Source organism: Hippocampus comes, unplaced genomic scaffold, assembly GCF_001891065.2.
Source record: "Hippocampus comes isolate QL1 unplaced genomic scaffold, H_comes_QL1_v1.1 scaffold72, whole genome shotgun sequence".
Lineage (NCBI taxonomy): Eukaryota > Metazoa > Chordata > Actinopteri > Syngnathiformes > Syngnathidae > Hippocampus > Hippocampus comes.
Genome location: NW_017806030.1, coordinates 530,638 through 555,389, shown reverse-complemented (window position 1 = coordinate 555,389; position 24,752 = coordinate 530,638). Strand labels below are relative to the sequence as shown.

Here is a 24,752-nt window from a genome sequence, read left to right as displayed (position 1 = left end):
TCCCCCCCCCCCCCCCCCACTCTGCCCTTTTCGTACATCACCTCCATTCTCATTATGTCTCTCTCTGACGTCTTTCTGCAAAGGTTTGTCACTCCACTCATATAAACGCTTTTACTCAAGTCCGAATAGCAAAGAGATGCAAGGCCTCACAAAGACAGGATAATCTATATTTAAAAAGTAGTTGTAGTAGGTGTTAAATAGGAATACGCAAGTAGCAAAACCAGGTATCAGTATTGGGTATTGTGGAAGCCGCCGATATCAGCCAACGATACTCAAAACGCCCCAAAAATCAAAGTTGGGTTTCCTGTCTGGGTTCATTTTTCAAGTAAAAGTTTTGAATCCGAGTCAGGGTTTCAAATTGGTTTTTGAATCAGGTTTTGGGATTCAAATTAGAATTTCATGTCAAGGTTAAGGTCTTAAATTAAGGTTTTTAGACAGGCTTTTGGAAGCATTTTAAACATTTTGCTGAAGACCTGAAGAGAAAGTCTGCATGCATTATTCCATGTAACTGCCGAAGAGATGACAAAGATGGCTTTCCTCACGTCTGCGTCCTCCTGCGGCGCTCTTCTCCCAACCATCTGCTTGGCTACACAAGATAAATGTGACACCGCGACAGCGCGAGAGACCTGAGGGGAAACCGCAGCGAATGGGAAAGATACGCTGAAGACCTGAAGAGAAAGTCTGCATGCATTATTCCATGTAACTGCCGAAGAGATGACAAAGATGGCTTTCCTCACGTCTGCGTCCTCCTGCGGCGCTCTTCTCCCAACCATCTGCTTGGCTACACAAGATAAATGTGACACCGCGACAGCGCGAGAGACCTGAGGGGAAACCGCAGCGAATGGGAAAGATACACTCAAAAAAACATCCCGTTTAAGGAGGCTGATTCACGTGATCCAAACGGGAAGATCAATATTTCCTTTCATTTCATGAGACTTTCAGCCATCTTGTTTGTCTCATTGACTGTTTTTTCAAAAAAAATTGCAAATCTTGCCGAATCAAATAGATTTCAATGTCGATTCACGTGATCCAAACGGGAAGATCAATATTTCCTTTCATTTCATGAGACTTTCAGCCATCTTGTTTGTCTCATTGACTATGTTTTTTAAAAAAAAATTGCAAATCTTGCCAAATCAAACAGATTTCAATGTGCGACTACTGTATTTTGCTGGTATCGGATCCCAAATCTTGCGTTATCTGATCAAATTGATGATCCATCCACCTTTGGTATGAGGATGTATCGTTCTATGTATCGACACCGCTTGCCCAATATTTCCATGGTTTACGGCTCGGCACCAAATATTGAAAAATCAAATCAATTTCATTTTTAAAAATGTGTCTGTATTTGCAAAACCAACCCTGTATTTACGTATTATTGAATATCAATACCAAATGTTACAGTATTGGATCAATTTGATTATTCAAACGTATTGCTATCACTATGGGTAAGCATAATCGGAACCTTTTTTGTACTTGGTATTGAAGATCGAGAGCAACTCTTGCCGTTTCGCACACCACAGCCTCTCGAGAAAAATGCTGAAAACCAATCATTATCTTTATGTGGACACATGGCTGCATTATTACTTGCAGCCATTAACCTTGGCCTATTACTCCAAGCGTGTAAGACCTCTCGTCTTGAAATAGTCCTTTTGTGGGACCCGACAATGTTTTGTCTCCAGGGAATGCCGGAACTTTTCGCTTTCCTCCTTTCTTCCTGCCCTCTCTCCTGCACTCCTTCCTTCTCTCCATCCTTCCTTCCTTCCTTCCTTCCTTCCTTCCTGCCCTCTCTCCTGCACTCGTTCCTTCCCTCTACTTTTTAACAAGAAAATCTCCCTTCATTGATTTTCTGTTGCTTTGTGACCAAAAATAGTGTCGCCGTGCAGCGAGCTCCCTTCTGTGCGGCAGGGCTGCGAATAGAGGACAGAATAAATCCAAATAAACATGCAATTTAGAGAGGAAATTGAATGAGATGACGGTCTTCAGAAGCTTTAAGAACATAGCTGTTTTTTTTTGTACCCGTGGGGGGGACAAAAAATCCTTCTCAACTAACCATATAGGAGTAGCAACATCCAGTCTGAAGCTGCAATGAAGACAAATTAAGAGGCGTTTGTGTAATATCAACCGCCTTCACAGATCGATATCGTTTGCAGAGGTAGGAGTCTTGACTACATTTCAAATCTTAACCTTTAATTTTCAAGCAAATCGAGGTTACTGTGGAGAAGTCATGCAAATCAAGTTCAGATCCCCAAGCAATTTGAGTCAAGTCAACTTTATTGTCAAATGCGCTACGTGTGCAACATACAGCACAGATGCAATTTCTTTCCTCAGGGGAGAGAGAGAGAGGAGCCGCTGCGGGTGCCCGCGCCGCCATCAAAAGAACAGTTCACATAAAATGACCAAATAATACAACACAACACATGAGACACAGACAGTCATACGATCTTAACCACTTTTCTGCATACACGTTGTTTGAAGCAGTTATAGATGAAAGATCCTTTGATTAAGCAAGTCAAAAGTCAAGTCATAAAATCCCGCTAAGAAACAATGTCCACTGCTCACAAGAAGTTGGTGATTTTCCAGCTTTCGGGTGAAATTGCAGAGTGAACCTGAAATTCACGGTAACCTTTACATCAGAAGAGGTGGCATTTAGACTGCGAGTATCAGCTTAATGGTGGGTTGCTACTTGACAGGTTTGCGCAGGCCACACCAAAAAATACTTTTCAAATGGGAACAGGCCTGAGAAGACAGAAGCGAATGTCTTTTCGTGCGTATTAGACAAGCAAGTCTTATAAATTGCCGTGATTTTCCAGCTTTCGGGTGAAATTGCAGAGTGAACCTCAAATTCACGGTAACCTTTACATCAGGAGAGGTGGCCTTTAGACTGCGAGTATCAGCTTAATGGTGGGTTGTTACTTGACAGGTTTGCGCAGGCCACACCAAAAAATACTTTTCAAATGGGAACAGGCCTGAGAAGACAGAAGCGAATGTCTTTTCGTGCGTATTAGACAAGCAAGTCTTATAAATTGCCGTGACTTGAGTCAAGTTACATGACCCCCACGTGTGGTTGAGCCTTGACTTAACCTGTTATTTCTCACCCCGTTACAGAGGGTCTTTATCAGTTGGACGATCCACGCTGTGCGTCACAAAGCGGCATCGAGGGACTGGAGCATGGAGAGGTATGACGCTCACTTTTCAAATGGGAACAGGCCTGAGAAGACAGAAGTGAATGTCTTTTCGTGCGTATTCGACAAGCAAGTCTTAAAATTGGCGTGGCTTGAGTCAAGTTACATGACCCCCACGTGTGGTTGAGCCTTGACTTACCCTGTTATTTCTCACCCCGTTACAGAGGGTCTCTATCAGCTGGATGATCCACGCTGTGCCCCACAAAGCGGCATCGAGGGCCTGGAGCATGGAGAGGTATGACGCTTATCTGAAACACTGAACTTCACTGTGATTACAGAATTGATAGTGGTTACTTGGAACATAGCGTAGCTGACAAGAATTCAAGTCGACAAGGTCTAAGCAGAACCGCCTTGTGAGCACTAACACACAATTGTTTGACTTGGAAGATGGAGTACCAGAAAAAAAAAAAAAAAGTCTTTGGTATCGAGCCACACGCTGATTCACCATCGGGTCCCGTCCATCTTCTGTAGAACTCCAAATGTCCGACGCACGTGCTGCTTCTGGTGGTGCACGGTGGCAACATCCTGGACACGGTGGGCGGCGACCCCAGTGCTAAGGCGGGCGACGTGGCCACCCTGGCGTCCGTGCTCGACAAGGTGACGCAGGCGCACTTCCAGCCCGCCGCCGAGCACGTGATGATCAAATTGGTGCCGTGCCCTGCGGTGTGCGCCGAAGCCTTTTCGCTCGTGTCCAAGTGAGTGTTTCGTTATTCTGGTTGGATTAGCTTCTCTGCAGGAATTTCCTTTTTTTTTTTTAGCATGTGAAATAATGTTCCCTGGCAGAGGTATCTTTGTGGATTAAGTGATAATTGATGTTTGACTTGGATTCATCTCCCATTTGTGGCGTTCTTTTCTTAATGGATGTGGACGGCTGCTGTCACTGTGTCCTCGTTATGAATTATACAGCCTCGCATCCATTAAAGCTCCCATTTTTGCAGCGCAGAGCTCCTTTGTTGAAAATATGAGGAGACATAACACCTTTTACAACTTTATTTGCTTTCTTTTTTAAAGGTGCAAATGATGCCGTTTCACATTTGGATCCGCATCGTTTGGTTTTTAAGGCTTAGTGATGTTTTGGTTGAATTGTCGCAGACGTGTTTGGCGACGCAGAAGGAACAGAGCAGTCCTTTGGGCGCGATACCGCTGCTTAGGTTTCACGTACACGATCCGCACTCCATCTGGTTAGTTTCCCATCCTTGTCAGAATTATCCGACCATGGATACCGGAGACTCAGATCAATTTAGGCATGCTTTGGCCAGCCAGGGACGACTGATGGGACAGCAGGAGACCGCGTTAACGGAGCTCCGTGGTGCGGTTGCCCTCCCGGCCCACCGGTTTGATGAATTAGGCTCACGCGTTGAGCAGTTGGGCACCCGAGGAACGCACCCCTCGGATTCCCAAGCTGCCATGATTGAGATGCCTCCTGCCTCGACAGTGTATCAAAAACCAAATTTGCCTCATCCATCACGCTATGGTGGTGAGCTCGGACTAAGAGAGCAATTTGTTCACCAGTGCTCATTAAAACATCCAGGCATGTGTGTATCTTGCATACATGGCCAATAAATCAAATTCTGATTCTGATAGTTGAAGCCCGAAGTTGCGCCACGGAAGAATTTTATCCGACCATGGATACCGGAGACTCAGATCAATTTCGGCATGCTTTGGCCAGCCAGGGACGACCGATGGGACAGCAGGAGACCGCGTTAACGGAGCTCCGTGGTGCGGTTGCCCTGCCGGCCCACCGGTTTGATGAATTAGGCTCACGCGTTGAGCAGTTGGGCACCCGAGGAACGCACCCCTCGGATTCCCGAGCTGCCACGATTGAGATGCCTCCTGCCCCAACAATGTATCAAGAACCAAATTTGCTTCATCCGTCACGCTATGGTGGTGAGCTCGGACTAAGAGAGCAATTTGTTCACTAGTGCTCATTAAAACATCCAGCTATGTGTGTATCTTGCATACATGGCCGATAAATCTGATTCTGATTCTGATAGCTGAAGCCCGAAGTTGCGCCACGGAAGAATTTTCTCAGGTAAATTGAGTTACTGACCTTGATAAATTTTGGCCTCTTCAACCACGTATCTCCAGGAATCATGTCAAGTTACGGAGAATTTTTTTTTGTCATGGCGTCTCGAATCCCTCCAATCGTGTTCGGGCTAGCTCGGCTGAAAATACGTAATGCTGCTATGAATTGGAGTCTTCCATCACTAGAGAATTGGAGTCTGTTTTGTTATGCCCGGTGTTTAAGATCAACTAAGCTCGAAAATAAGTCAGCTGTCGTTCCGTCCACGGAAAGTAGACATTTTGATCAAGTTCCTCCTGAATATCATGTTTTAAGGAAAGTATTTGGTAAAGGTTTCGTTCAGTCCTTACCACCTCATCGTCCATATGATTGCACTCTTGAGCACCTTGTCAGAAGTTGGGGCTTTCAGCCACGGTTGGGTGTTTCAAACCAACATTAGAAACCAAAGTTAGGGTTACAAACCTGGGTTTGGACTTCAAAGGAGGTTTTCAAGTCAGGCTTAGGGTCTCAAACAAGGGTTAGGTTTTCTCAGTAGGCTTGCAAGACAAAGTTAAGGTTGAAGTCACTTTACGTACTTTATTTATACAGTAGCGTGAACAAAGCTGTGAATAAAAAAAAAAAATCATACAATGTAAGCCACTTGAACATAATACAATTTAAAATCAATCAAACAGTAACAAAGTTAAAATCTTTAAAAACAAATAAGACACATAAACCAGGTTTACGTTTGTGACGTTTTGTGGACCGAAAGCTACGTCTTGCAGAACCTCGCAGGTCCTTTTTCCTCAGTGTGAGAACTGTTGTTCGAAGTGGTGTTAGCGGTCATTACAGTGTTCGTTGTAATGGCGTCAATTATAAACAGTGTTAACCACCAGTACAAATAACGTCATTATAACGTTATAAATGGTGGCATCTGATAAGAATGTCGCTCACGTGGGCGTGCTCAACCTCATTTGGCTGACATGACACAAACACAAGGGATGAACAGGTGGGAAACCGTCGCTGGCTGATTTCCACTTGCGGTGGCTACCAGCTTGCCTGACAAAAAAAGAAAAAAACACGGCGCGGAGGTTGAGCGCGTGAAAAGTTTCACACAAACACGCTGCTTTGGATGTAATTAGAAATGGTGTACTGTCGGGGGGTCCACGTGGAGACGCTTCTTCGCTTGTTCCTTTGCTGGAGACAGCTTGTCGCCCCCCTGCAGTTATTGTCTAATTATCGACAAGAGCTGCTGATGGTAACCTGTCAAAACAACACAAACTCTGCTTTTCCATAAACACACATGCTCACTACAGGAGGTAACTTGCAGCATTGATTGGAATGCTTGACAAATTAGGTTTTCAAGCTAAGGTCTGGTTTGTAAATTAGTGTACTAGGAACTTATTAGCTTTTCGTTTTCGGCATGGCAGGGGGGGCAGGGGGATTCAAATGAGGTTTACAATATCAGATTTTTAGGACTGGGTTAGCAGGGTCTGATGTTAATTAAGCCTTTTGGGTGACGGCTTTACTAAAACCAGCATTGGCCCTGATTTAAAACAATACTTGATGAAATTCATAATTATATATGTCAGCTTTATCCGTGGATGAAATAGTGAAGCGTGTTGTCTCAGAGGCCGAAATGCCCCGCAAGTACGGGCGATCAAGGCAGCCGCTTAAAAAACGAGCGACACTCTCCACTCCCCAATACTATAAATAGATAATGTGATTTTAAAACTATACTTTTTGCCGGCCTACCACTGGAAGAAGGAGAGTAGCGTGTCGTCTCAGGGTCCAAAATGCACATGCGTTGCCAGAGGGCGATCACGGCAGCCACTTAAACTCACACATCTTCACGCCCCAGTATTGGGTTTTTATTGTTAATGGGATTTAAAATATGTTTAACAAAGTTTATGATTATATATGAAAGCAAAGTTCACAATTTCAAATTCTCGGCCCAACATGGCTGATGCTGGCGTCAGAGCCAGAACAGCATCGGGGAAAAATGTTCCACAGCATAAAACGCTGCAGGGTTTTTCCACAGAGATTTCCTTTCACACCCCACCTGCCTACGGAGCCTGCCCACCACCTCTCTGCTAACTTGATGGAAAAGAAACACTTGGACTATTAAAAAGCTGACATGAGCAGAAGGATGGAGAGAAGCCCCGGAGGAGAGATTAAGGGAAGGGAAGATGAGGAAGAGGAGGTCTAGCTCGGACTCTCATTATTCTGGCAGGTCGCGAGTAACAACTGCGACTATTTACGTTCTCACTCTGTTCATGAAGAGATTCCAAGGAGCAAATTGGCTTGTATTTCTACATCCAGAGTGCAATTAAGCCAGAAGCTGGCAGTCAACGCTGTTTTACCCCCCCCTCCCCCCGAAGAGTGAGATGTTTTATCTTTTAACAGCAGGGAGAGTATCCAGGTTGATCGGTAGTGCTATCTTCTGCTCTTAATGAAGCCCCCTTCGGCAGATCGCTTGCGTTGGGCCTGCAGGAGCATCTTCAAAGGCTCTCGATAATGAGAATTAAGAGAACCAAATATAAAATAAGATCGAGATCAAGAAGTCCCTCCTGTGTTCATCATTGTGCTCCTTTTTTTGGATTTCACAACTAAGTGACTCAGTAAGCTGCAGCGATACTAGTTGATTTTCTCAGAGGATGAAAAAAAAATATCTGCTTGTGAGTATTATTATATTGTCTGGCTACCTGTTCAAATAGCCGTGCATCTTCACAAAAGACTGCTCGATACGTCTTTTGTGATACGTGGGGTGTGACCCAATTCAAAGACGTTTCATCTTTAGTTGACCAGATCATTCATCTCTACCCCCGAATTGAAATGATTAAAAAATGTAATCTACTTGGAACTTGGTTCCATTTTTCAGCTTTACTAAAAAAAAAAAAAAAAAAAAACGACTTAGGCCTTTTTTTTAGGAGCGTGATGATATTGAATCGTTTATTTACTATATGCTCCTTGCTGTGCCACCATTTAGCGCACAGACCTGAAATTTTTTTTTAAGCTACTCAAGACAAAAGAGCTTGTCCTAGCGGCAGCTCATATCTTGAAAAATATGTAATTCAAGTCATTCGTAAATTGAGGTATCACCGTATTGTGACACCCCCCCCACCACTCCCCAAAAAAGAATCGTGACATACCTGTACACTTAGGATTGTTTCCGCCCTAGTATACCAATGTCTACATTCCCACCACATGTTCCAAAGTACATGCATGTTCGCCATTATCTTACAAGCATGCTGGAGCTCTGCTTTAAAAAAAAGAAAAAGGAGAAAAAAAAGCAATCTCTCACAAAGGAGCCCTCACAGAGCGCCAGTCAAACAGCATCTCCAGAGGATTCGGATGAATCCTGCATGCCAGACAGCTGCACGTCACATAGTTCAACCATCGTGACGAATCCAGGGATGCTTCACAGCTGCGCATCCTTCTTCATAACTGCTCCGCTGGGACACCAGCCAGGGTTTTTAAAAAAATTGAATACATTTGCTCACCGTGTATTAACAAGCGGAAGTGACAGGAGCCAGAGAGCAACTGACAACGTCTCTTTTCATCCGTGTTCATGAATCTGCATGCCGTTAATTGTTTTCGCAAGTGTTGCTACTCGTGAAAAATGTGTTGTCAGCACTTTTGGAGCGACATGAATTTACGCAGCACATCCAAAACAACACATCAGTCTAATGATGTAGATTATGTAGACTTTGATCTGATTTGGCAAGATAATCTAGATGTGTGTTTCCCAAACTCGTCAGGTGTGCTGCGGGAAATTATTCAATTCATTGAACAGAAAATGACCGACTGTATGCCAGCAAACATATAACAGGCAAAAACAATTACCTGCAAGTACAATGAATTTCTGTTTTCACCTTCTGGCATTCACACAATAACATTATATCTTTGTATTAAAACAGGCCCCAGACCTTACACTGAATAAGAACATTAATTAAATTGAAAATAAAAACCTTTTGTGACATTTTTGTTTGCTAGTGTGGGGTGAGATTTTTTTTTCCACTAAATGTTGGGAAACACTGATTCTGATCAATGTTTTATTAAAATGCATTAAAGATTGTGTTTAAAGGGCCTCTTTTTTTCTAACATCTCAATAATGTCTTAATTATCTGCTTTTTATTGAAATGGGAGGTTCAAACTAGGGTCATTTCAGGTTATGTTCGTTTTGACTCCTGGTTACGGTTAGGAATACACTCTTGAAATTGATGGGTTAAAAGCACCCCAAATTGGGTGAATTATTGCAGCTAAACCAGCGCCGGGTCCAAAAGGGACAGAGGCGATGTTATTTATACTGTTAACTTCAACATCAGTAAACCGCAAAAGTGTCCAAAATGGCGACCGGCTTTAGCTCTTCAGTGTAAAGGGAGCGCAAGTTTCTTGTGGGGTCATTTTCACTGCAAGAAGAGTGAGCGAGTGTGATCCAGACGGCTGACTTTGGGGATGATTCTTAGCGAGTTATTCACTGACTGAATTTATCTAGTTATGCTTGTTTTATTAATGTGTCTGTCAGCACATGTAAAAAGGATCAAATAATTTATTGCTTCGGTAATTATTCTGCGAAGCCCCAGTTTGAGAACCAATGCTATCAATGCTTGAACGTGCTCTCACGGAGCTGGCGCACCTCGGCCACTGATGCGTTGCAGCCTTGGCTGAGCTTCGCTGCCATTTCTTGTAATGCCGCCGATTGATGGATGGCGTTGACAGTCAGTCGGCGCAAGGAGAGCATGACGGGTCTTTTCCCCAGCGCTATCACACTGACGCATAAACATCCATTCAAGTCAACTTGGCTGACACGCACATGCAGGCGCTCACTGGCGCGGGGAGGTTTTATTCTTTGTGACACAACAGCTTTTTCTCCTTATGCACCACCGAGAGAAAGTTTATTGCCACACCTAAAGGAAATTTAAATGTGGACTTTTGGGTTTCATTCATTTTTTTTTTTTTTTTTATCAGGATACTTTCAGGCCATGTCATTGTAATTAAAATACATGCTTCTCATTTACAATTAGGTCAAACTTTTCTTTTTATTTTCTTTTTATTTTGAATTAATCAAGAGAGAAAATGCTGTCCAATTTTAGTAAAAAAAAATGAAAATATTGCCTTGTGTTATGTCATTAGAATTAAAAGAAACTATGATTAAAAAAAATTTCATCTGCTCATCCAAGGTCAGGTTGCGGGTGCAGCTCTGTTTTCAGATAAAAAAAAAAAAAAAAAATTTAAAACAAATAAAATTAAAATGTGATCATACAGGTAGATAAAAACATACGTTTTTTTCCAAAAAATCCGAAATGTTTATTCTTTGCGCTCTTCAGAGGTTTACATGCTGAAGATGATTTTTGTGCATTTCTTCTTGCTCCTTCAGTCTTAACCCATACAGCTACGACGAAAGCTGCGTGTCAAGCAGCGTGGACCACCTGCCGCTGGCCGCCCTGCCGCTGCTCGCCATTGTTTCTCCGCGCTACCAGGACGCCGTCGCCACCGTCATCGCCCGCGCCAACCAGGTGTACCGCAGCTTCCTGCAGTCCGACGACGGGCAGGGCTTCTCGGGAAAGGTGCGTGCATTTGCTCTTTGGGCGATTGTTATTGGTTTTTGTGCCTTCTTTGTTGCCGAATATCAAAAAAAAAAAAAAAAACTGTGGCGGTGACTCACCACTTGCGAGATGTTATGACACTTTGTGAATAATGCAGCGCAAGGTTGCACAGTACAGTTGATCCCGACCCCATCCCGCCACGCGCCTGCTGTAGTGAAAAAGTCAAGTGATTATTGAAGCTGGAGTTGATTGTTAAGTGACTTGACCAAATTTTACTCTACAATTTGACTTATGACTATGAATTGTTGCGGAGGTTGATTTTTTTAAATTTATTTTTTGGTCATCCAAAGTTTGCTTCTTCGCCACAGTTCACAAAAAGCCTCTTGCAGGAGTCGATACAGTCTTGATTAGCCAATCAAGCAAGGGAAAGAATCAAGAGCTGCGGATTAAACGTGGCAAAGGTGATTACAATAACGGTACAATAACGATCTCCCCTGTGGCTATTGTTCTTGATTTGTTCGAGTCTTGTGGCGACGCAATGATCTCAGTGACTGCACACCAAATTTCATGGGGTGCATTTTCCTCTCATGGGAAATGATACTCCATAAAAGACTGTATTTAGTCCCAGCCGAATCGGAGTAAAATTTACACTTCGGAAAGAATTAAGTATTCAGCATAAATTTTACTGAAAGTAGTGGATTAATTGTACGACAAATGATTAAAATCTGCGGAGTAAGGAGACTGTGATCGATTCTGGAGATTTAGTCCTGCATTGTTTATACACAATAATTGGGTTTTAATGAAGAGAATTGATTATTATATTTGTCTTTGCTCAGTGTTGTAATTGTAATAAACCTCCCGGGTACGAGCAATGGAAACAGACAACAGGAGACTACACAAATGATTAAGCAGAGGAGCTCATTTCCAGCTAATAAATTGGAACCTTGACTTAATGTTCAAAGTCACCAGTCAAAGTACACTGCAGTCTATGTAGGAATAGTTGTTCCCATTGTATTTCTGTCAATCTTTTATGTGATGTGTTCTGTTGTATTATTGTTATTTTCTGTTAAAAGTTATAGAAAGCGTTTTGTTACAGCTGCAGCTGTTTTGAAAGCGCTATATAAATAAAGCTGTATTGCACTGCGTAGGGTCCGTACTTTATTTAAAAGTCCCATGCCGTCAAAATCCAAATTTTCCACTGTTTTATACATAACATAGATTAAAGTTCATCTGTGACATTCAATTAACCGTCTATGTGACTTGTCATTTGCATGCAACAGGCTTTGAAAGGCAAAGGCCTGAAAAATGAGCAAATTTGAATTCTGTAATGGTGTACATGTGTGACTCATTTAAGTACCTGCTGACTCAACTCAAGAAAAATGGCTAACAGCAACAAGGAAACTGCGTCTTGTGCGAAGCCGATCGTGCCATTCGATGAAAGACATATCTTTGACGCTTATTTTCCTGCAGAAGTTACAAAACAAACATTTATACCCCAAGAGTCCATGTAAATCCTTCTTTTAAAAATGTAGTGGAGGCTCATTAAAGCATATGTATGCGTGTTGTATGCAGGTGTGCCTAATGGGCGACTGCGTGGGTGGCGTGTTGTGTTTTGATGCGTTGTGCTTCAGCAACCAGCAAAGACCTGGCAGCCCAAACAACAACAACAACAACGCCACCACCAGTGGAAGCAGGAACAACAGCACTGAGAGCCTCAAGGTGATTGTAAATCCTACTAAGATAGGCGCAATTACTGCTCACTGTTGAAATGCTAGCATATGGCAAGGTAGCGACCTATGAATAAAAACCACAAAAGCAGGTCCATAAGGAAAAGCGGAATAGAAAATGGATGGATGAATGCAAATGACATTTATTTAAATGCTAATATGCTAACAGTTGATATTCTAACAATTCTAACAAGCAGCAAGATAGCAACCTAAGTGCAAAATGTGCTAATGTGGAATGACACAGACGCGACATCTTGCCCTGTGGTCAGGTACTCTTTCAAATGCTAACCAATTAAATGGGAACATGACACCAGTTGTTCATGTTGGAAATTGTAGTACAGAAAGAGCTCAGAAATGACAATAAAAATGTAATATCCTGCCCTGAAGCGGGTTGCTACTATTTCAAATGAAAAATGATAACAGGTAGTTTGTTAACATAGCAACTTGACTGCTTGAGTCCAAAAAGCGCCAAGGCATATCAGGTTGTTAAATCATGTCTTGTGGTCAAGTCCTGTTTCCAATAAAAACAGATACAATGCTAATATGCTAGCAGTTTGTTTACTAAAAATGGCCAAATGGTAATATGAAAAATGCCAAGACAGATCGCGATGGATTTGACACCATGTCCTGCGGTCAGGTACTATTTCTCATGAGAATTCATGAAATGCTAACATGCTAACAGTTGATATGCTAACAAATGACAAAATAGTGACCTCAATTCAAAAAGTGCCAAGTATTTTCCATCATTCTACATGTGGTCGGCTACTAATACAAACGCAAAAATGCTGATAGTTGATATGCTGGCAAATAGCAATCTGAGTACAAAAAGTGTGAAGGCGGGTTGCTAAGGATCTTGCGCTGTAGTCAGGTGCTAATATCAATGAGAATTAAGAAACTGCTAACATACAGTACTATAACCGCGTCAGTTCATGTTTTCCTCTCAGGAAAACCCGGGCCTACTTGGAGAGTCCAGTCCAGGTCTAAGTTCCAGCAAAAGGCTAAGTAAGAGCAACATCGACATCTCTGCCCCCAATGAAGGTCATTGCCAGGGGCCGCCATCCCTCAGCCGTAAGCAGAGCGACTCGTACGACGGCGACACGTCGTCCACTGGCCAGCACGTCTTCTTTTCCAGGTGATCCTGACTGCCTAACCCCACCTTCTAATCCTTTCCGCCGAACTGTAACCTTTACTCAAACCACCAACCTCGATTCAAACTATAACTCCCACCCGAACTGAGTCTGTCTCCAGTTAGTCAAAATCTTTTGTACTACCAATCCTGGAACTTCTCTGACACACACCTGCTATCTGCCGTCCAGAATTGCCAGCGTTTACTCCCTCACTCTCAATCTGTCTCTGCGTGACGAGTGTGTTTGGTATTAACATTCCGACCTCGGCGTTCCGCTCTCATCCCGGTCTACCCGGACCGTCTGGCTCCCGCTTTTCATCAATATTTGCAGCCTAACAGGCTGCATCGCACCCTCTGCCATCACTTACTCACCCGTCTGTCTGCGCTATAAATAGTTACTTTGTGCACTCCCTCCTCAGTCATGTAATATATCGGCTGCAGATGGTATGCCATGAATTCACGCGGAACGTCGCAGCGCTCACCTCTGGCTTGTGATTGCGTCGAGAGGAGGTTAGCCTCTGCACTTTTTCTCCTCAGTGGACACGACCGGTCACACATTAGCCGCTCATATTAGATGCCTCCCTCTGTTTCTAACAGCCTTCCCCGATCTTTATTTTTAAAGGCAGCATATTATGGAAAAGTGACTATGCAGAACCGTTCTCACGTCGAAGTAAAACTGCATAGCAGAGCTGTCGTGATGATCGGCGGTGCCTCGTTTCTGATAACAGGCACATGCTGGAAATGTCTCAAGTCATAACCTTCAAGTTTCAAGGAAGTCCCAAGTTGATATATCTTCTTATCTATATATATCATTTTTGTGTTGAATTAAACAGGCCCAAATTTCACACTGAATAAGTCATTGGGTTGGGAAGAGGTGAGCATTATTTCTTTTTTTTTTTTCCCTTTAGCCAAGTGGTGCGCCTTGGTTTAATAAAGGTTGGGAAAGAAGTGCTGCCGCAGTGCTGCCTCGAAGAGATATGAGTAAAAGTTGGCTAATCCCCTTTTCCTGCACAAAACTCAATCTGGAAACATTGGCTTGCTAGAAACTCTGCCCGTCAGCACGAAGGTCGTCGCGGAGGATGAACGCAGGCCCTCAAGCTGCAAGTGTGGTGTTACTGTTGTTATGCATCGTGCGCGTGTGTTTTGTGGCTGAGTCATGGAGGAGAGATGCTGACAACTGCCCCCGGATGCTCATCCAGTGTGATCATTAGTCACATTTGTATATGATGATGAAATGTAAAAAAAACAAACAAACACTTTTAAATTCAGTCGTTGAAGACTTTTAGCTTTAAAAACAACAACAACTCAACGTTATTTAAAGAGCGCTTTAAAAATAACCACAGCTGCAGATGAGAAAAAAATGGTTTGGGTCTCAAATTTTCAACTTGGTTTATCATCATGGATTCAAGCCTGCGTTAAAGCTTCAAATTAGGGTTATGGTAATAAATTTGGGTTTCATAGTCGTCTTAGGCTTTCAAATGAAGCTTGTCGTATGTCGTGATCTTGCTTGTACTTTGTTTCTATGTGCCCAGTCTGATAAAGGAAAGTGCGGAGGTGCGCGCCAGCAGTAGCAGCAGCCCCAGTCTGCTGCTCAACCCCGGACGCTTTGATTTTGACGTGTCGGACTGTTTCCTGCTGGGTTGTCCCCTGGGTCTGGTGCTGGCCATGCGCCGCACCGTGCTGCCCGCCGTCCAGGGTGAGAGCGCCACACTCTTACAGCATGATGTGTGCTTGCATCAGTCCATCACCACTGACTTTCAACTATGTGCAGACACCATTTTTTTTTTTTTAACTGGTGTTGGATTAAAAACTCCACCTTAACAAAGAACAGAAATTTTTAAACGTAAGGGTTTCAAATTCGAGTTTTAAGCCTAAATCTGTGTTTCAAACTAGTGTTTAACGGCAGGTTCACGATTTCAAATGAGGGCTTCGGAGTCGGGTTTTGTGGCAAGGTCATGATCTCCAATTACTTCATACACACAGACACACACGCCACACGCACAAGTTCTGCTGCTTTCAGGGGAATACTTTAAATATATATATATATTGATGATGATAATAATAACCCATTTTTTTGCAGGAATTTATGCGTACAATGATTCAGAGTCTTCGATGGATGCTGTTGTCATATTAAATGTGACATAACTTTTTTTGCAATCCACCACCAACATCCGCGGATCTGCGAATCTGTCTGCCTGCGCCTCAATCAAATTCACCAAAATTGCGGTACACCACACCTGCGCCGCCTGCGTTTCACCTGGTCTGAAATCTGGTATGCTTTCTGTCGCCAAATTATCGGGTGCGCTGGGAAAAACACGCTCGGTCTGCTGGAGTGCCCAGCAAGACGCATCACGGTCTGCCAAATTCACAAAAATGGTAAAACAAGACTTGCCGTTGCTGTGGCACAAAAATGAAGATGCGTGTGCGCCTGTCTATGAAAATACTGCCCAGGGTTTCAAGCCTGGGTTAGGGTTACTCACAGGAGTAAGGACTTAAAATTTGAGTTTACATTGCTTTAGGTTCTCAACTTAGGGTTTCAAATGAGGATTTATGATCTCAATTTGTGGTGTCAAGCCAGGGTTATGGCTTCAAGGGGGTTTTGAAAATAGGGTTTCACTACTGGCTCTGGGTCTCAGGCCTGCGTTGGGCTTTGGCGGTTTCAAGTTAGTATATTTATATACTGCCTTCACAAGAGTATGAATACTGTAAGTATGACCTATTGGTTTAACACTGTTTATTATTTCTCTTGAGCACTGGATCATGCCGGGAGCTATCTCAATTATTGAAGTCATGATATGGATGGTGTCTCCTGCTCACGTCTGTCCTTACGAACGCGTCACCGTCTTTCAGTGCATCAGCTCCATCCGGCCTGCTCTCAGATCTTCAACCTGTTCTTTCCGTCGGACCCTTCGGCCTCCAGGCTAGAGCCTCTGCTGCAGCCTCTTTTTCACAAGCTGCCCCCATTCGCTGTGCCACGCTACCAACGACACCCTCTGGGCGATGGTCGCTCCCTGGTCATAGGTAAGAGGTTTATTTTATTTTTTTATTTTTACTGTGAATTATTGATTGTCATTGTGTTTACTTCTATTGCGCGTAGTGGTATTAATCATGAAGAAGTGGCATTTTGGGACGCATACATTGCGTGCACATTGGTAGTTATCAGGAATCACAGCCAGGAGGAGTGATTTCATTAACCATCAGACAAGTACATTGCACAGGCGTGAGTGTGCGTTTGACTTTGTGGATTATTTCTAGTCATTTTTGTGTGTTTCTGTTTTGTAATGTGGAGGTTGTAAATAACTGATGGGAGGAGTGATTGCATTCATTATGAGTTGTACAAATGATATCGTGTGTGTACATCTGCTGTGGCCTTTTTTCTTTTTCCGAGTCTGTATTATTTCTGTTTGATGTGTACATTTACATTGTGCAAAATGGTGGTTATTCCGAATCACTGGCAAGAGGAGCGATCACATTGATAATATGATGTGTAGATTGCTTTTTCTTTGGCTTTTCACTCAGCATGACTCAGACTTGATCTTAGATTTTCCTGTTCTGAAGCTTTCTACTGTCTTCGTTATTAGTTAATTGTTTTATTGTTTATTGTTGTATATATGATATTTGCTCTATGTACAGCACTTTGTATACAGCGGTGGTAGTTTTAAATTGCTCTATAAATACAGTTGAGTTGAGTTGAGAGCTCTGTCAGAGTAGTAGTAGTAGTATTGCTCAGTTGCATGCGTCTGAAAGTGCACTGGACATTGTTTTTTATTCTACGGATTATTTCAAAATGTGATTTACTCTCTTCTTTATTTCTATTGCGCAAGTTGACAGTTATTATGAATTACTGATGACATAAACCACCGAATTAATCATTTTTAATTACCCCTGTGGATTATTTATTGTCGTCGTGTTCATTTTGATTGTCCACGGTGGCAGTTAGCAATTTGAGCCGCACCACAGTCCACCTCTTCCAAATATGCCAGGGCCAAAACGCAAAGTGGCCCGAATGGCTAAATGTGACTACTCTGACAGAGCTTGAAAACTCTGACGGGATTCTAAGCTCGAAATGACGTTGCGCTCTCCTCCCCACTTTGATGGTCGTACAAAGGATGAAAAGCCGGCAAAGCATCAACAGCTCTCCACTAAAATGTAATTAAAGTTTAATAAGTGATGAGCACGTTCAAGTGGAAAATGAATTACAGGATTAATTTTACAGCACAGCTCAAAGTAGTTTGAAGGTCTTCCACGCCCACAAACTTTAGCGTGTCCTATTCTTCGTCTTCTTCAGCACACACGCATACGGACGGGCAAAGTCGCACACATGCCTGCAGCAAAATTTGGAAACATGCCGAGAAAATGATTTATTCAGAAATGTTATGGAACATTGACTTTGTGTCCGAGTGGCCAAGGGGTTTTTTGATGTTCAATAAAAGCGCATCTGTATTTTTCAAATAGAGGAGTCTTTCCCGATGAAACCCATTCATACCTAATAAAATTGACTTTTATTTTCTAATTTCTATTTTATGACATTATATCGATAAATATAAAAAGCAGCCAATAAGGTCCATTATACTTTTATTTCAATGCCGGATTAGATTAGTCTTTTTAATAAGGAAATATTTGAATGACTCTTTGTTACATTTATTCAGTCATTCATTTACCTCATTCACTTCATTTCTTTTTCAAACCAAGGTAACGATTTAAACCACTAGTGTATTTATTTATCTGATATTTTGTTTTTTTATGAAACATGTCAATAATGAATATGATTCAAATGTTATACGATTCATGTCTCTAACGTATTATTTCTAAATACACTTTGGAGGCCGCGGCATGCTTAACCCTGGCAAGTGAAGCTGAGGCCCCCCGTCCTTTTTTTTTTTTTTTTTTACGATCGGTGCAACAGCTTTTGCGTCACCCTCCAATAAAAAATGAATTGGCGACATCATTATTCTGCCTCTGTTTTTCTTTTCTTTTTTTCCCCCGCAACACTCGTCTTCCTGCCTTTTTTATTTCCGTGCGTGCTTGGGGACTGAGGCGTCGTGTCTGAGAAATGTTGCTCAGGAATCAGAGTAACGCTCTTCTCTTGACGGGCGTCCTCATTAGCCTTTGTGATGCATTTGTAGTCACATGCGAAGGGAAGCAAAAAAAAAAACAAAAATACCCAAAACTTGAGGAATCCGAGTGAGGTGCTAATCTACTTTATCTGCCTTCTGTCTTCATTACTGAAACAAATCCACTTTCAATGGGGCCTGGACTGAGAGGATTTATATATCACACCCGAAGCTCGGGATCATCTGGATTCTCGGGGTCGGAACAACGAGCACATCTGTTGCTTTATGTTGCTTTCCCAAAGTCGTCTATTTTTTTCCTCGCAGGAGAGCGGAGGGATTGTACAAAGCCGCATACAAAGCATAGTACACGTTTTTTCGACTGATTGCTACCTTGGATTTTTTTTTTTTTCCCGAATGTCAAGACAGCTCAACATTTCGTCTAAGTTGGACACATTGAAAGAAGCTTTTGTGTTGATTGGAAGAATTTGTATTGAAGTCCTGTGCTCTGTGAACGGAATAAAATGCCTTTCTTTCCTGTTTGTGTTCTTCCCTCCCGGTCCATTGTCCTTTCAATCTTCTTCATCCTACCCGCTGTCCGGTTGGCTGCACATGAAAGTCAATCGACCCGAGTGACTCCCCAGACTTGAGACTTGAGTCATGACTTGTTTGTGACACACGCAGAAATGTATCGATTAGATCCTACACAGATGCGTGTACAACATTGTTTCAAAGCTGCTCAGATGGCTTAAATTTTTACACGCAAAGTTGCGGTCAGGTCATTAGCGATGGAGCACGCAAGCAAGGCACGAACAAATAACTCAAGGGTTTCACGTAAGGGGTTGAAACCAAAATTTGGGTTTCATATTAAAATTCATTCCCTGCCATCGACGAGTATTGTCAACTATGTTTCTAGACAGGGATGGGTGGAGGAGGGTTTGATGCTGCTTCACTGCAAATTTCAAAATTGGTAGAAACTTGACTGATGCTCAACCACCAGTAGATGGCAGTGATCACCATTTTAGATATGAAATGAGACAGGTTGATGAATTGAGAGTTTGGTGTCTGGGTCCGATGTTGTGGTATCATGTTAGACTTTCAAAACAAGGTGAGGGTTTCAAATTAGTAGTTCAAGACAGGGTTAGGGTTTGAAGTTAGGATTTCAAACCAGGATGATGGATTTACTTTAGGGTTCTTTTTTTTTTTTTTTTGATGGATTCACAGTTGGTCTTTAAGCTGGGGTTAAGGTTTCAAATTTGGTTGAGGTTTAATTTAAGGGTTTAAAATTGTGGTAAGGGTTTGAGCCAGGATTAGGGTATTAGGGTTTCAAGAGATGGTTGGAGTTTCAAGTTAAGGGTTAAAGCTAGCTTTAGGGTCTTACTTTTCCAAATTAAGGTCCCACATTGAGTTTCTAGGAAAGGTTAGGGTTTCAACTTTGAATTTGGGTTGTTTCAAAGAATTGCTTCAAACTGGGCTTTGAAGCCAGGGTGAGCATTTCGGATCAAGTCTTAAGGTACGTTCTCATCAGCAAATAATCCTTTTCCAAATGATCGCAGTCCGAGCAGAGAAGAAACAATGTCTTTACTATAGATGTCCTCAATATTCACCGAAATAACAGCATCCATGTCAAAAATGTATTGATCCACGCCTGAGTGATCAATTCCTTTCTCTTTGTCCTGTGGGAAGGTGACAGTATCCAGGGCCATCCCGATGTGTTTCTGGAGGGCGAGCAGACCCCTGGAGTTCCTCAGTCATCCTCTGAGGAAGGAGGTCGACGGGCCAGCGTGACCAGCATGGAGAGTCAAATGTCCATCGGCTCCATCGGCCATCACCTGGGTGGTGCTATCGCCAATAGTGAGTGTGGAGGGGGTTGATGATGGGGAGGGGCAATGAGAGAGGATGTCTTCTCGTCTGGGTAGTTATGTTTGCTTTGGTGTTGGAAGTTTCTAGTAGCTGGTGGGGCTCAAAGAGGCTGGATTATTCCCTCTACTGCCCGGACGTGTTGACCGCCTTCCCCACCGTGGCGCTGCCACACCTGTTCCACGCCTCCTACTGGGAGTCCACGGACGTCGCTGCCTTTGTACTTCGACAGGTAGGCCCAGTGACGGTCTCAGGTTATTAAATGATGATCAAACTCAGATCCTAATCAAACATCTTGTGTGGCATCCTCAGGTAGCCCATTATAGACTAAAAGTGGTATGGTTGAGTCATAAACGGTATTCTTGTTACGATTGCTGAATGTGATGACAGTCATACAGCATATTTTTTTCTTATCTTATATGCAGAATTCAAGCGGCTTTTTAATCAGATAAAGAATTCCATGGCTGATACACTGGGGTATAATAGTAACTGACACAAATGAGAACGGTTCAAGCCTGGTTTAAAGTTTCAGACAAGGGTTGGGATTTCAAATTAGAGTTTTTGGCCGGCGTTTAGGATGAAATGGGTCAAATGGGGGTTTCAGATGTGTTTGGGTTTTTAGTTAGCATCTCAGGCCTTGGTTTTAAATCAAGTTTTTTTTTCACATTTGGCTTTTGCCATTCCCTTCATTCTTGCTCCCATTATATAATAGTGTTACTTTATTAATAGCGTCTTCTGTGCCACAAAATGGAGCAAACTCTGTTCTGGTACTGTAACAATTGCTGGTGTGTGTCAGCCAACTTCATGAATTTATTAAACTTCCCTCCTGAACTGCATTCATTCATCTGTGAGGACTTTTCGCATCCATCAAGTGTGAGGGATAATCGACAGCATTAAGAGCATGAAAGCCGGCAAAAGCTTACAAAGTTTAACACCGTCTATCGATCCATCACAGCTGACATGCACAAAATCAATTGTGTGCTTTTATTCACTTACCTTGGGGCAAGTAAAGTAATGTGCAAAAAGCTTGCTGTGTTCTCAGGATTTAACACAAGAGGGACAGATCTAGTTGATATATGAGAGAAAGGCCACTCTGACAAAAAAAAAAAAATAATAAAATAAGCGCAAGAAAATGAGCGGCGCAAGGGAACAATCCCAAGCAAACAAACGGGGCATGAGGGACAAACACACAAGGTCATTACAAAATAAGACACGTGCAATACATGGAAACAAACAGCACTACAATTAGGGAATATGCATTTACTGAAACTGGAACACTGGAACAAAAACGGAACACAAGGGAACAAACAAAAGGAGACGAGACACATCCAAAGAAGGGAACAAAAAGTGCAACACATGGGGAAACAGATGAGAAAACGCGGGAACCAACGGGGTAGCAATTTGAAACAAATAGTGGCACAAACACGAAACAAACACAAGTTTGACACCTGTGCCATAAGAAGCAACGGGGGGTTAACAAAGGGAACAAATAAATTGATGCGAGGATAAAATCACAGTTGTCAAGATATTTAAGGACAAAGAAGAGGAGGAAAAGGATGAAAAATAGGGATCAAGTAGTCAATAGAGGAGACACTAAAAAACGAACAAGTGGGGAAGAAGATGCACGTGGGCAACAGGTTTCTGTCTCTGAAAACATCAAGAACGTTCTCTGAGAAGAAGAAAAGAAAATCCATGATTAAGAGCCACAGAGTCCACGGTGTGTCTGTTTTTGTGCAAACCGTGAGCAGAATAAGGAATCAGACGGCACCACCAAGATGCTATCCACACCAATTTAACTGAGTTCGCCTCACATCAAAAGGTTCGCCGCACGACTCAAGGACCCGCGCAGCAGACGAGCTAATTTGTGGGAATCAGGCAGAATCACGTCTTTTATCTTTTATGCTCCTATCTATCTCTCGCCTCAACAAAAGCGTCAAGGTTCAGGCCAATCCTAAAACGCTTGGCCTGTGTTTCAAGTATAGAGCCACAATTTCCATCTCGTATATTCAAATCGTATCCAAGTACCGGTATATTCAAATCGTTGCTTTCACTTGTATGACTTGCTTTCCGATAAAACAACGCTTCAAGGTTTCTTCAACTGCAAATCGCTCACCCAAACAACCACCAGACCACTTTACATTTGCATTTATTTTAAAACGGGGATTGAGAAATATTCATGTGTGTAACTCTAGGGATCCGCCGGATTAAAAGGGTCATGGTGGTCGTGTATAAGGATACCCAACGGTTTTGGATTTTTACATTTCTCGGATCCTGGTAAAAGATTTCGATGTAGAGCAGCCGTTGGCCAACTCTATTATGCTATGCTATTATTCAGCATCTCAAGAGACAGCACACCCACACAAAAATAGCAAGTCAAAGCGAAACACACTTGCAAAAACATTTTCAAAACGTCATTATACAAGAGCACTATGATAAAAGACACTCCAGCCACCTTGAGACTTTTAATTCAGTGCACCCCAAGTTTATGGATCGCTGTTTTAAAACACTGGCCTGAAGGATTTTTTGTCAGTGTTTCCATTGTGTCACTTTTGATTATTGGTTCACAGCTCATGCGGTGCGACTTCACAAAGACGCAGGAAGCGGACGCTCTGGACTCAGCCCCCTTCTCTCCCTCTAGCCCGCGAGAAAAGTGGCTGCGACGGAGGACGCATGTCAAACTGAGGGTATGCAGCACTGTCCTACTCCCCCCCCCCCCCCCTCTGCGTGGTTACATGTTGAATAGACTCCAGATATCCTAAAAATGCAAGGAGCATTGACAGCCGTCGTCGTAACAATGCTGACTCCAGGTCTTAGTATAATTAGGCCTTGACACGTTCAAGCTGGAGGACACTTGCAATTCTTCATCACCGCCAAGGTTCTGGTGACGAACACAATCTAGATAGCGATGCCCTTCACCCCACCAAGCCTCAGTTGTCGCTGCCCATTTCAAAAGGTGGGAATTTATTTCGCCCCGCTTTGTCCTTCTCACTCTTCTATAAATAGAATTGTGTCCGCGGAAAACCATGGTAACACGGCTGCGGTGCATTCCATTCCATCACATTTCCCATTGGATATGGTTAAAATATTATAAACCAGTGGTGTCAAGCATACGGCCCACGAGCGGTAACCAGCCCCCAAGGAGGTTCGATCAGGCCCGCAGGATAATTTATAAATGAAAAAAATGCATAAAAGACACGGAATTAATATTTTCAATAAGATGCAATTCATGGATTATCCGCTAGGGGGCACATTGTTTTCTTTTTAGTTTGTAAAGTGTAGGCAGGGATTAAATTTAGTGTGTAGTGCAACTGTGACAGCAGCTTTGCATGTTAGCCAGACCTTGGCCTCATGTTCCTGGACACTTGTTCCCTGCCCGAGTGTGAGAGTTTATAATGGCACGTGTCTGATTCAATTTGGCTGCTGCCTGCTCATCCAGCGCAGAGCCTCAGTATTTCGAGACTTGTTGTATTCCCGACTCCCCCTGCACTTAATAAAAAGGGTCCACGTCCCAGCTGGAGCCACCGGTGTGCTTGTTGGCTCGTGCTCTTTCCCAGTCAGGGGTCTCGCCCACTTATCTCTCCCGGAGAAGTGGTGGCTGTAAAGTGTAGGCAGGGATTAAATTTAGGTTTTATATGCACATGTGTAAATGGTTTTAAAAAATCCTTTCTTTATAAGTCTTTTTTAATCTTAAAATGCATGACTATATTTTTCAATACCATTTACTTGTTAAAGTAAATTGCACATTTGTCTAATGAAGTCTCAGGTGTTTCATGAATTATTTTGTAAAAGATATGTTCATTCAATTTCAACATTTTCCTAATGTTCTTGTGCTTCACTATACCAAAACAAAGGAAAGACATTATATTTTGGTTATTTATAGCAGAGTATAGGATCATTTCAATGATCCGGCCCACCTGACATCTACCGTGGCCGTATGCGGCCCGCAATGTGAAATCGTTTAAACGTGAGTGTTCAACCCCTTTGAACCCTGTTGCATCTCTTCCCAGAGAACAATTTTACAGTATGTTTGTGATCAGGTGGGGGGGGGCTTGATGTTTAGTGCAACTGTGACAGCAGCTTTGCATGTTAGCCAGACCTTGGCCTCATGTTCCTGGACACTTGTTCCCTGCCCGAGTGTGAGAGTTTATAATGGCACGTGTCTGATTCAATTTGGCTGCTGCCTGCTCATCCAGCGCAGAGCCTCAGTATTTCGAGACTTGTTCCATTCCCGCCTCCCCCTGCACTTAATAAAAAA

At 42.8% G+C, this 24,752-nt stretch overlaps 1 protein-coding gene across 1 annotated transcript in view; it reads left to right on the top strand.

The window, feature by feature from the left end:
* Positions 1-24,752, top strand: part of LOC109529333 (membrane-associated phosphatidylinositol transfer protein 3) — a 58,001-nt gene that overhangs the window by 29,235 nt on the left and 4,014 nt on the right. The window contains exons 4-13 of the mRNA XM_019892660.1: positions 3,347-3,417; positions 3,654-3,877; positions 10,565-10,754; positions 12,306-12,452; positions 13,405-13,592; positions 15,119-15,282; positions 16,437-16,607; positions 20,324-20,491; positions 20,581-20,729; positions 23,065-23,250. Of these exons, the coding sequence (XP_019748219.1) occupies positions 3,347-3,417; positions 3,654-3,877; positions 10,565-10,754; positions 12,306-12,452; positions 13,405-13,592; positions 15,119-15,282; positions 16,437-16,607; positions 20,324-20,491; positions 20,581-20,729; positions 23,065-23,250 (1,658 nt within the window). The remainder of the gene's footprint in view (positions 1-3,346; positions 3,418-3,653; positions 3,878-10,564; positions 10,755-12,305; positions 12,453-13,404; positions 13,593-15,118; positions 15,283-16,436; positions 16,608-20,323; positions 20,492-20,580; positions 20,730-23,064; positions 23,251-24,752) is intronic.